This window comes from Crocodylus siamensis, chromosome 10, assembly GCF_052110815.1.
Source record: "Crocodylus siamensis isolate JL-2025a chromosome 10, ASM5211081v1, whole genome shotgun sequence".
Classification (NCBI taxonomy): domain Eukaryota; kingdom Metazoa; phylum Chordata; order Crocodylia; family Crocodylidae; genus Crocodylus; species Crocodylus siamensis.
In genome coordinates, this window is record NC_143404.1 from 60,190,184 (window position 1) to 60,203,975 (window position 13,792).

The 13,792-nt window shown below is 44.3% G+C and overlaps 1 protein-coding gene across 1 annotated transcript in view; it reads right to left on the reverse strand.

The window, feature by feature from the left end:
• Positions 1 to 13,792, reverse strand: part of LOC149856676 (opsin-5-like) — a 42,928-nt gene that overhangs the window by 22,163 nt on the left and 6,973 nt on the right. The window contains exon 2 of the mRNA XM_090064461.1: positions 4,490 to 4,577. Within this exon, the coding sequence (XP_089920587.1) occupies positions 4,490 to 4,577 (88 nt within the window). The remainder of the gene's footprint in view (positions 1 to 4,489; positions 4,578 to 13,792) is intronic.

A 13,792-nucleotide genomic window follows, 5' to 3' on the forward strand; every position in this document is an offset into this window, starting at 1 on the left:
GGACCAACGTTCCTAATTAACATGAGCTCAAGCTGTATAAAACAATGTAATATCCTTAAGTGTTATAGAATCATAGAAAATTAGGATTATTAGGAACCTCAGGAGGTCATGTAGTCCAACCCCCTCCTCAGACCAAGACCATCCCCAGCTAAATCATTCCAGCCAGGGAATGATCATTGTCAAGTCAGGCCACAATTCCAGGTCATTTGTCAAGTCAGGCCTTAACCTCCAAGGATGGAAATTCCAGCACCTGTCTAGGTAACCCATCCCTGTGCTATACCACCCTCCTAGTGAGAAGGTTTTTCCTAATATCTAACCTAAACTTCCCTTGCTACAACTTGAGACCATTGCTCCTTGTTCTGTCATCTGCCACCACTGAAAACAGTCCAGCTCTATCCTCTTTGGAACCACCCTTCAGATAGTTGAAGGCTGCTATTAAATCCCCCGAGTCTTCTCTTCTGCAAGCTAAATAAACCCAGATCCATCCACCTCTCTTCATAAGTCATGCGCTCCAGCCCCCTAACCATTTTTGTTTCCCTTCGCTGGACTCCCCCCAACTTGTCCACATCCTTTCTGAAGTGGGGGGGCCCAAAACTGGACATGCTATTCCAGATGTGGCCTCACCAGTGCAGAATAATTACTTCCCTGAATCTGCTAGCAATACTCCTACTAATGCAGCCCAGCATGCTGTTAGCCTTCTTGGCAACAAGAGCATGCTGCTGACTCATATCCATCTTATTGTCCCCTATAACTCCCAGGTCCTTTTCTGCAAAGCTGCTGCTTAGCCAGTCAGTCCTCAGCCTGTACCAGTGCATGGGATTGTTCTGTCTTAAGTGCAGGATTTTACACGTGTCCTTATTGACCCTCATGAGATTTCTTTTGGTCTAATCCTCCAATTTGTCTAGGTCTCTGAATCCTAGCCCTACTCTCCAGTGTATCTAGTACTCCACCCAGCTTGGTGTTACCTGAAAACTTGCTGAGAGTGCAATCCATCCCATCTTCCAGATCATTAATGAAGATATTGAACAAAGCTGGGCCCAGGACCGACCCCTGGGGCACTCCACTTGATACTGGCTGCCATACTGGAGCTCTGAGCAATCGTACATAAAGTGCAACTCCTCCTTCTCTTTTCCCCTCCCTGTCCTTCCTGAACAGTTTGTACCCATCCATGACAGTGCTCCAGTCATGTGAGCTCCCACCAAGACTGTTATTCCAATCATGTCATAGTTCTTTGACTGTGCAAGGACTTCCAGTTCTTCCTGCTTGTTTCCCAGCTCCATGCATTTGTGTGCAGGCACCTAAAGTAACCAGTCAATTGCCCTACTTTCTTAGGAAGAATGAGGCCTCTCCTGCTTCTGCTTCCTCCAGGTCCCCCACTTACCTCAGGGCTTTGTTCTCCATCCCCTGGCAAACCTAGTTAAAGCCTTCCTCCTTACTGGGTTAGTGAGCCTGTCTGTGAAAATGCTCTTCCTTCTCTTTGTCACATGGATCCCACATCTTCCTAGCAACCCTTCTTCTTGGAACATCCCATGGTCAAAGATGCTGAATCCCTGCTGGCGACCCCACCTGCACAGCCATGTATTGATCTGTAGGATCCGTCCACTCCTGCCAGGGTCCTTCCCCTTGACCAGGATTGAGGAGGACATGACTTATGCTCCTGTCCCCTTCACCCTTGCACCCAGAGCCCTGTAGTCACTCTTGATCTGCTCAGGGTTACCCCTGGAAGTATGAGCAACATGGGGTAGTAGTCAGATAGTTGGATGAGTCTCAGTAATCCTCATGACATCTCCAATCTGTGCTCCAGGCACATAGCAGATCTCCTGGGACAACAGGTCAGGCTGGCAGATGGATCCCTCCATCCCCCACAGAAGGGAGTCTCCAACCAAGAATAAGAACAAGACAAGTACAGGAACAAGATTTTCTGTGCTCCGGGGTTTGTGATGGGTGTGCTGTTCCTGGACTGGCTTCCTTCCAGAAGAGGAAGCTAATCAGACTTGGATAAGAGGAAAGTAAGTATGCAAAATGCAGATCCTTAGCAATAAGACCCCTTGAAAATCACAATGCTGATATTGAAAATCATGATATTTAATTATAACAGGCTGGGTTCTCTGCTTTTTTCTCATGGCCCTAAGAGTCTTTAAGAAGCTGTTAGGTTATATCTGTGGAGTAAAAGCTTAGAAGTGCAAGAGCTAAAGACTTCAGTCATTGAATGCTGAGATGCTCCCTTATTTATGTGTCTGCCGGAGTTGTGGGTTCATGAGAAACATAAGATTCATGATAAAATCCTAAGAGCTGCCAGCACAGCTATTGGGAACCTTTCAGCATTACAGTGGCCTGTCGCACAGTCCCAGTTTATTGGAGAAGAATGGAATGAAACTCTAAGGATGTGACCAGCCTGCCTTTCAGCTATGAAGGTGAGTTCAGAGGTCAGGGCAGGCTCCCTGGTTTGTAGGTTTTGGAAATGGTCTTAGAGACACTGGGTGAGTTGTATCTAATTCAGGAGCCCAGGCCTGCTCAGATGACTTGGGTGATCCCTTTATTCAACAAGCAACTTTTTTCCAGAGACAATCAAGTGATTAGTCCCTTCTGTGTCTGCCAGGAGACATCCTTCTGTTCCATGCAACTTTAAGCATCTCCTGGCAATATCTACCCTGCCTTTTACTTGGCAGAACTGACACTGATTAATTTCCTTTGCTCCCTATTGAAACCCACAGGAGACAAGTCATGTGTAAGACAGCCGCACGGGACCGTGCACCAAAAGTCTGTGCTCGGTTACACCAGTAAGTATTATGACTGCAAACAAGTTGCTCTAGATTTACACCAGTGTCACAGAGCAGGATGTGACCCTGTGAATACTGGGCAGCCCTGGTGCTCTTTGTAAAGAGTCCTTTGCTTTTTTTTTTCCTGGGACTTATCTTTCTCCATACCTTAGTGGCTGCTATAGGACTCCTCTCTCAGCTCACACTTTTTACTGGAGCTGAGCAGAGAAAGGCTGACCACCTCCAAAATCTGCAATGTTTAAAACTTCATTTGGTTTCAATTAGGGGGGGGGAAAAAAAAAAAAGACATTCAACATTCCTTATTGAAAAGAACAAAGTCCTGGCAGTGGGCCAGTTCACTGGAGCCACAGGTCCTGAAAACCCTGAGGTCCCTGGCCCCAGACACAGCTGGAGAGCCTATACATCACCCTACGGCAACATAGCAGTTGTGTGTCTACACACGATCAGCTACATCGCCATAGTGGCGCACTCCCCAGGGATAGTGCACTGTTACAGCAATGTAGCAGCAAAATGCATCCATGTGCACAGCACAGTAACCAAGCATACTGCGCCATGCTTTAGTACTTTCAAAAGGGAAGTACTAAAAGCACGGCACCATAACAATATTGCTATATGGCAGCGTGTAGACCAGGGGCGGGCAATTATTATGGGCAGAGGGCCACTCAAGATGGCTTGAGTTTCAGCAAGCCATCAAGGGCCGCATGACAGGCAGTCCAGGGCAGATTGATACGAATTTTCTAAATGTTTTAGGTGTCCCCCGGGCCAGACAGAATGGCCTGGTGGGCTGCATCTGGCCCTTGGGCCGCATTTTGCCCACTCTGGCGTAGACATACTTGCTGAGCTGTGTGTCTACACTAATACCCCACATGGAGCCATAAAACAACTTTGAAAGTCTGAACATGTAATTTTGATTTTGCTTTAAAACTTTCTACGAAATTTTTCTTTAAGTTGCATTTTGAAAGACATGTATAAGCTTTTGATAGTGTGATCTGTGTCTTATTTAAAATGTTCAATAGAAGTTTTTAATTGGAAGTTGTTAATGCTAGAAATGGTAGACTACAAATCTAAGGAGCCTTAATTCAAAAGGAAACTACCAACAGATTATTTTTATCAAAAACCAGAACACAGCAGTCTGGCATAAGACATCACATGGACTAGGCATGGTTTTATCCTAAGCAACGGACTTCAAAACATATTTAGGTTTTAAAAAGAGGCTTAAATGTCTTAAAGAATGCTTTATTTAGGAACTAATAGGAATGGAGAGAGCATGTTCTCGCACCTCAAAGTAAGCTCTGAAAGTAAGTTCTCCTTTGCTCCCTTCCCGTACAAGAACAAGCCTGTAGTTTAAACCTACTCAAAAGGTGCTAGATTTTTTTCCTTTTACAAATAATGGCTTCCATGAGCACTCTAAAAATCTTCATTCTTTAAAGTTTAAGAAAACCATTTACAGTTAGAAAACGTCCTACAGTTGGTTAGATCTAGCTAAGTCATGTTTCCTAATGGTGTAAGTCTTTGTTTAGTAATTAAATCTCATCAAATAACTTCAATGTGCTATTGCAATGTGAATGCAGATATAACGCCATCACTTTTAAATGTTAGTGAGAGTGAATGCAAGGAACCCAAAAAACTCTGCATCAGGCATTTCAGTAGTCTGTGTTGTCCTTGATGAAGGTGGGCATGTGACTGTACAACAGGCAGTCTTTCCTTACCAAAGAGTGAATAAAGGGTTCCAAAAATGAGGTCTTCTCGCTCTGATAAGGTGGAAATGAATGCTGAGGAGTTGGAGGCATTTCCCATCTGCAACACAGGATGCAAATATAAGTGAGACTGATTTTTGGTTAATTAAAGAATGTTCAACTTCCCAAGGGAGGACTGCTCGCAGAAGATGCACTTTTGGCCCAATGCCTCCCTCAGGCTGTGGCTAAAACAAAGCCAGCTGCCAGAACCGCGCACACATCATTGGCGCTGTGAATAAAGGAAGCGACACAGTTAATACAGAATGTGGCAACGAGCTAACAGATTGTGCGCTGGGCTGATAATAGGATCAGGCTGGACTGCATAGCTGCTGGTAATCTCACTCAATTACAGTATGGTGTATTTAATTACAGATTACACTGATTAGCTGCATGGTAATGCTTTTTAAACCTTCCAGCTTGTGTACTTTACATGAGTAAAAGGCCACTTGCCGATCCAGCTGTCCCATGTTTCTCACTATGAATGACATCCCAGCCCCATTTGAGTTAAAGCAGGGGGGGAGCTGTCCTATTTTACTGAAGAGGCTGCATGGAAGATTTTGCTGACCGTTCCCTTTTGCCTGTGGAAGATGCACTCACAGAGAGAGCGGGCTCACACCTGTTAAACCTAATTTCTGGGGACTAGGTTTTCAGTCAAGCTCAAGGCATCTGCATTCAGTTTGCATTTCCATCCTTCTGCCTGATTTGTGCTCATCAATAACCATTTGTGTACAAAAAACAATTGTAATCACCTCTCCTGGGCCATTCGGTTCCACTCACAGAAGCGGGCAGGCTGAAAACATGTCCCTGACTTGCTGGCAGAAAGTCAGACCAGTCAATGATTGCTTGTTGTAATAAATACAAATACCAATGCATGTCTTTGAAAGGGGAGGAGAAATATATCACCTCAAGCCTGGGTAGGAGAAAACTCTGCTCTGCCTCCTTTGGCTCTTCACTTTCCCGTCCATATATATTTCAGGAATTCCATGAGAAATCAAGCTATCCACTTCAGCAGTTTATTTGCTATTTAAGTACAATTTTTTGCAACTTAAGATCAATTTTTCAGTTGATTTTACAGCTCTCCATCCTTTCTGAGAAAGATAAGCTGAAAAGGCAGCAGTTTTCTATATAAAACTCTTTCAGAAAGGGCAGCAAACCTAAAATACTGTGCCTTCCCTCTCAAGACTATCTTTGAGCCCAGCTGCCCTTTGGGTAGACACGACTTCCACCTGCAAAAACAAATAAAAGTTGCAGGCAGCCAACTGCAGGCTCACTAAAGCCAGGCTCATAGGTTGGCATAAATCAGATGCGTGACAGGCAGCGTTTGCATCCTAGGCAGCAGTCGTGGTGGGGCTGCCAGCAGCTGCTGCCAATCTTGCAGGCCCTCTACATCAGCTTCCTGGGCTGGTGCCCCACTCGCCTACCCCTAATTATGCAACTGGTGCAAATTTTAAGCCCACACATTTTACAAGAACAAAATCAAGCCTGCAAAGAAAGAGGACTGTGACCTGAAATTCACCCCCAAACCAAAAACCATCCCTGCCCAAGGAGTTCACGATCTACACTGGAACCAAGGATTGGTGACTTGAATAAATAACTTCAGTGGGGTCAAAAGCTTTCACCCGAGATGCTTAAGGGGACTACTCAGAGGAAGAAGTTGGTTTAAGTTTTGATCCATATGGAGTCCTCCCACTGAGACTCCATCTCCAATGGGATATGGATCACACCCTTTCACAGGCATAGATGAGCAGAAGGGATTTGGTTGTTCTCTTTAATTAAGTTAACTAACAGGTCCAAGTTTGTTGGCCTGCTGGAAGGAAGCAGGGGGAAAAAGACAATTTGCATGGTGTTTCTTCTTACCCACACATGCCCTCCAACCAACCAATCAATTCCTTATTCAATACAAAAGTACCTCCTGGATCAAAAGGCTGAAGGCAAATGAGCAGCAGCTGGTCTTGAGCCCGAGTGATCACTGCTATATACAACCTCTTCTGTTGATGGTATTGTTTGGTGAATGTCTTTTCAAGTACTTGCATGGTGAGCTCACTACAAGAACCAACCTGGAAAACAACTTTCTGTCCCATCCACACTGCTTCTTGTTCATGAACTCGGCTTATTTTTAAGCTGGGCCAGCTCCCTCTCAATCTGTTTAGCTTCATGCATATCCGTGAAAGTAGGCCATTTCACACCTGCCAGAACCAACCCTTCCTCCAAAGATTTTTACTCCAGGGGACAAGCTGGGTTCATTCTCTTTCCAGCAAACAGCTCTTATTTTTTGTGTTCATTTAGGACAGTTACATGCCAATAAGTTATGTAAACCTTTTGCATCTTCATTCACCCCTGCCCTTCCACGATCCCTCCCCATGGCTCACAACCATTTTCTCCTCCTAAGCCCCTCTTAAAGACTCACTTCATTAAGTTAACCCTCTGGCATTGCCCTCCTGTCCTGCTTCCATCCATTTCTGTCCCCAAATTACATGCTGTATTACCAAATAAATGATAAGGTTTTAATCTCACACAATTTGCCCCCTTTTTTTTTTTAAAAAAAAGAAACTGATTGGCCTCTGGTCACCCGGTGAGTAGGAAAGAGAAGTGGGGAAAGGCTGCGAGGTGCAGAATGAGTGAACTCCCACAAGTCCAGCTACCATTGCTAGCAGCTGTGGGTGCTCGTCATCACCCGGCCGCAAGGCCCTGAGCATTTGCAGCCGCCCTGCTGCAATCCTGGTGAGCCAGATTCTCAGTGTTCAGTGCAGATGAAGGGAAGCACTCCTGCTACCTGCCTGCCCAACTGCATATAGGTATGCACCTAACTTAGCACATTTGGGGCTCTATGTTTGTCTTTCAAGTGTTGGACAAAAGACCAACACGTGGGTTCAGCAACAAGCAGGGCTGGACTGTGCTTGTCCTTTTCCAGAGATTCATTATGAAGCAGGAGGAAGAAGTAAGGGATCCCCCCACACATTTCACAGTGTATTAACCAGGCATAACTGCAGTGCCATGATTGAGAGGAACTCCAGGAGCATACCCTCCTCCCTCCCTTACAAAGCACCCACGTAGTCCCACCTTCCCCTTCCTCCCCAGCCCTCACAGTACCACCAGCAGGCAGGGGCTGGTACTAAGCATCCCTTCAAAATGTGCAAGTGCTGAGACATTCATGCATGCTATGAAGTCTGATGGGACATTCTGCCTCCCACTGCTGAGGCTGCAAGGGCAAGACTCCTCCTTGCCCCCCTGAAGCAGAGGCACTGGACTCAAAAGTAGGACAGAATACAGCCAGTTAGATCCTGTAAAGGTTTTAAAAGCAGGAAGCATTTGATAAAAACTGCTCTCATCAGGTTGGTCACACCACCAAGCTTGTAGCTAAGCTGTCTGGTTCAAGCTGCTAAAGAAACTACCCACATAGCTTCAAATCTCACCGTTGACACAAGGGGCGTTCACAACCCATAGGCACTCCATCATGTAGTATTTCTTGTATGACATGTAGCCCCTGAAGTGCAAAGAGGCTAGAAAGCCAGCACAGTCTTTCCACAAAACATTTTTTGGAGGCATATGATGCTTTATGCCATTAAAAAACCTGCTGGAACCAGCAGTGTATGGCTGCATCTCAAAGATACACTAAGTGCCAAGACTAGTGCATCTGTCTCATGGTGTTTTCTTTTATAATGAAGTCCTTTCCTATGCAAGTCATCTCATTGTTATACTGTGGTAACAGCAAATTCCCAGGCTATGGCAGACTGCTGGATTTTCTCTTTGTCACTTAAATTCTAGTTGTAGATGTGTATGAGAGGGGGAGTTGTGAAATGGCTACACAAAGAGTATCACAGCCACTCCTGCTATATGTAGCAGGGCTTGGATTTTATAACCACATTGACAGGAATGGTCTACTTTATGTTATTAGACACCATTTTCGAAGTCTTATGATGTCTTCTCTCCTTATAAACTGGGGGCAAGATCCTCACTGTTGCTGCACTGGAGTCAGAGTGACACCAAGTTGCCATCATCTGAAGACCTGAACTCAGTTCTTCATTCTGTGCTACAGTGTGAAACTCCTGAAACTCATCTGCATAACCCTTGAGACCTCTTCTGATTTCCATTGCCAGGTAAAATATGAAACGGCACAAGAACAATGATACAGACACACCGTTTTCTGAGAAACTGCTGAATCCCATTCTGGAGGGGACACCCAGGAGATGCCATCGCTGAAAAGGACAGCAAATTTTCATCCCCTTCCAACAGTGCATTGCTGTTTCTCATAGGTAATTTTTTGTTTGTTTACTCCAGTAATTCCTCATTAAATTTCCTGCCAGGGTAGATCGCAAGAAACTAGCTTGCTAATGTCTGTATATTAAAGAATTTAAAAAGTTATGTTCCCTTTCTCAGGGTGCCCAACTAAATCACTGTGCTTTATTGGTCTAATTAGTTTCCTTGCTATTTCATGAAGCTGAGCCAAAGGTTCCTGGGTGCTTAGAAAGTTAATAGGGGGTAGTGGAGTGGAACATTTGAGGGCTTTCAGAATATTCACTTCTTCAACTGATAACAAATAAATGGAAAAATATTTTGCTCCGTTTAAAAACAAACGGGGGGGGAGAAAGTAATGGCATAATTATATGTTTTAATAGCTGTTGGCCTGCTTCTGGGATGTTTAATGCCTGCAGTATTTCTCTTCTTTTTCTTCCACCTGAGCATCATGTGGGCAATCTAATAAGTAAGATGCAGGGCACTGAATAATAAAACAGCAGGCATTGCGAAAGGAACACAGGTGAAGGCACTGTGTAAGAATTGTCACCATGCTGTAAGGAAGACCGAGACCAACAGGACATGTCAATGGAGAGGAGAGATCTCACTCAGTGATGAAGTGGGAAGACAGGTGGGGTGTGCCGAGTACCTGCTCTGAGGATCTGCTTGGTAAGTGGGTGTAGGAGCCATTCAGGATAGTAGGTTGTTGAAGATAGCTGGACTCAGGGGACAGCTAGTCATAATCTAAGAGCTGAGAAAGCAGGTGAGCGAGCCATGTGACAGATGCTGCTATCCTAGATGCAGGAACAGTTTGTCCCTAATTTGGATACAGTCATGAAAGGGAATATTAACTAGACAGACCTAGCCATGCACAGAGAGGAAGTGAGAGGAGCAGAGGTAGGCCAGCACTACCTTCTCCGCAGTTCCCGAACAGTCTGCCTTGCCCACTAGCAGGAAGGTCTTTTCCAAGACATGGGCCACCAAATACAGTGTTTGAATACAGAGCTTTAGGCATGTGCAGGATCTGAATGCTTTAGTTAGGGGTCAAGAGTGATCTCTCTTTGGATCCTGAATGGTTTAACAGGCTCTGAGGGGTATAACCAGAAGGAACACGATGGTTGTGAGACGGGAAAGATGTGGGTAGGATATCAAGAAGCTGACAGTGTATCAAGTGCAAGATTCTCTCACCAACAAAGGTGGAAGCCCCAGTATTTAGAATTTTAAAGCTAAAATGCACAAAGGAATCGTTAACATACTGCGGAGAAATATCCCACCCTGCTCTCAGAGACCCTAGCTGCATTTTTACCACCTCCAATTTCTATGAATTACTGAGCAAAGGAAGTGTTATTTGCACCTCCTTTTTGCAGATGGAGAAACTGAGCAGTGACGTGATTTGCCCGAGATTACTGAAGGGGAGTCAGTGTCAGCCTGGAGTTCAAGTTCTCAGCTTCCTGGCTCCCAGGCCTGTGCTTGGCCCACTAGACCACACTGTTAAGCGCAAAATGTTATTGAATTGCTAACAGACCTTTAACTGCAGTATCTCAATCAAGACATGAGACTACTTAGTGGATATCGAATGAGCTAATAGCTTTGGGGGATATAGTATTTCTTTCCGTGAATACTGATGACTGGCTCTCACAAATGGAGCAACCACAAACTAGTATCTATACATAGGTAAAAATGCCAGACAGGCCTCCAAAAACAGCACTCAGACAGATGGAGCTAATTACTTCAAGTAGCAACTAAATTGGCTTTGAGTGTAAATGTATTTTAAGACACTAATTGGTGTTAAACTGCCAATAGAGCCTGCCAATAGATCTTAATTCTCCAATTACTTCCTCCTGAGCACCACTGTTCCCTGGACCAGGTTGGCCTGGTTCATGACACTCTCAAGACACTGGGTTGGTTCTCTGCACAGGTTACTGGCTGTTGGTTGTTTGGGTAGCTTTACCTACCAGTGATTATTGAGGAGCATCCTGTAGGAACATTTCAAAGGCATTGCTGGTGGAAGTGAGGATTAAGGGGGAGCCAAGCTATATAAATGCTTCAGTGATCATATTGCTCCCAATGGTTTGCTGTCCAAGCATCAGAGCGCAGCCTCAAGAGATTAGACAGGAGAGGCATCACATTAGTTGTTGCGAGTGCCCTTCTACACTGCTCGGTTAGGAATCTAGATCCCATCTACAAAGCAGCTGGACTCTCTAAGGAAACATGGGTTCATATCTTGGAGCCTTTCATCCCTCCATGGCAGACAAATTGACCACACTGCAGGAAGTACATGGGGGCCATATGGTATTTGAAGGGCACCAATGTGCATTAAGTTGCTGAATCATGAAGACAGTTTTTAGCTCTAGATTAGGCTGAGGCTAAGGCTTAGAACAGTTTTCAGACCTTTTCAGACTTGAGGAACCCCTCAAAAATGCCAGCAATTCTTTTGTTGCAAAGAACTCAGTAAAGACCATATATCAAAATATTTTGGATACTACGGATTTCTATTTGAAATCTCTGGGTTTATCTTCTGAATCATGTTGTCCCACATAACAGTAAACTCTACACCACTCTTGAAAGGATCTCAAGGCTCACCAGGGTGTCATGGCTTAGATCTTGCACTAAGATCCAGCTTTCAAGTTCAAATTTGGTTACAGGTTGTGCTTTGACTCACAAAAGGTCAGAAACAGTGATGGATAAAGGGAAATGTTACCCCTCAGTTTCTTTCTGCTGAGTACTCACCGTGTTGGTTTTGATGCTGGGTTGTACTTAGAGGAGGACCACAGGCAGAGGGGCCTCACCAGATTAACTGCCAAGATACCCATAGGTATCTAAAGCGTGCAATCCCCATTCCCTGCAACCCAGGGTTCCCTGTGCAACTGAACTCCATAGGGTGCAGCTTTGCCAGGTGCCCTCCTCCTCCTTTTTGTGCAACAGACTCATAGCAGTCGTCTGCCCCCTTCAGCAGTGCCAAGGGGACACACTGCAGAGGGAGTCCCTGGGTTGCATGAACTAGTGTAGCCATCTGTAAGTCACCTGTCCCCCTCCAAGATGCAGAGCACCCATGTCAGTGGTGGCAGAATCAGAACATAATCTTAAGGTGCTGCAAGTTACCCTGGGACTGCTTGGCCCCAAGTCAGCCTACAGAGTAAGGTAAAGACCTTTCTACCTCCACACCAGGTCCTGTACTGAGCAGAGCTCTGCTTCCTGCCATATTCCTGCTTCAACTGTAAATGTCAATAAAAGAAGCAAAAATTCTTTCCTCTTACCTTTCATCCAAAGCATTTCCAAGCCAAATCCCCTATGGAGCTGCCATTTCTGCACAGAATACTGCTTAAGGTTAACGATTTCTAATGAACAAAGAAGAGCAGGGAACGGTAGAACCGAGCCACATAATTTTGGCCATCATACTTGGGCATGTTCCAAAGAACATGTACAACACAATCTGAAACATAGGGAGCATCGACAAGCCAGATTTTGGCTGCTTCTGCAGACATAAGACAACTCTTGTGCTATTGGCAAGCCTTCAGATCCTCAGGACCTGCTTCATCCCTGCTTTTGGATCGGCAGCTTAGGCATGAATGTGATCGTAAGTTGAAACTCCTTGATGTTCATCCTACTGAGAGTCTTGCAATCCTGTCACACTCACTTTCCCTCATTCCCCCTCCTTGACCTCCTTGATAGGGAGAGAAAGGAAGAGAATTATGTGTTGTATTAAGGACTGTTGCATCTTCCTGAATGGGCTTGAGTGGTATGGTGTGTCTGATTAAACGATGTTCTTGGGTCACTTGTGATCATCTGTAAAATAAGGATCTTAGCTTATTTGTTCATGTTTCCCAGTACAAAAGAGCTCTCCAGTCAGATTACTCTATTTCTGCAAAATACCATCTGATTCTCAGAGAATTATTTTAAAAAAACTTCAGTAGAACAAGATTTCTGTTGTAAAAGGAAAAATATATCACTACAGGAGGGTGAGGCTGTTTTAATGCTGTAATGGAAAGAGGTAGCCAGAAGCCAACGTAGGTGTGGGTCTCCTGCTTTCCAGACCAGGGCCATGTCTGCTGGCACCGAAGAGCTGTTAAGTGATCCTGGCTAAGTTCAGAGCCACACAAACACTGCAGCTAGCTGATGCATGTCTGGTTTATGTTGAGACAAGCTTTTAATCCATCCTTAAGCTAGGCTTTGATTTTCTGCACCCAAAAACCTACATTTGTCAAGCAGGTAAAAATGCTGCCTGGTTGAACAGTTTGAGGTGACTATCTGTTTGTATGTACAATAAAGGTTCATGATTGCTTTAACAGATGGAAACACCTGGGTGCACAGAACAAAGTGTAGATAATGAAGAGGAAGCTTGAGACAGAAGCAATGGACCATTGTAACATTCACTGCATTTTAGAGAGAAACTTTAGCCTTCTGCTAGTATTATCCAAGACTACTGCTCTAACTACAGTCTACTAGGCACTGATTTTTAGGACCATGAATATACAGCTGTGCATAGGAAAAGACACAAATTAATGTGATTATACATGCAGATTGCTAGCTAAACACCTACTTACCCATCTGCATGTGAAAAATAACCCTATTTTGTCACTAATTGCATATACAAAGCAGACACGTGACCGTGTACACTTTTTGACCTCCATTTACACATGCAGTTTTGACACTCGGGCTTAAAATCTCAGTCTGCGTAGTAAAAATATACAGAAGTATATCTGACAGTACTAAAAATATACAGGAAAAAAATTGAAGTTAAAATTTGCACCTTGGAGATTTTCCACTATAAAGAACACAGAGCTGATGTCAGAGAAGCAACCCAAATACCCATTAGTTTTTACTTACTGATAAGGAAATTGCTTTTCAGTTTCGTGAGCTCATAGCTAATATTATCCAGTTTTTCTTGTGTGTTTCTGTTTTATAGGTGTTGTTCAGTTTGCTTTGCAGTGGTTATTTTGGCATTATATTAAGTCTTGCTCCAGCCTCCTATATTTGAATATCCTAATTTACAGGGTGATTTAACTGCATTGATTTTTAGATCAGTTGTAATTTGCAAATGTT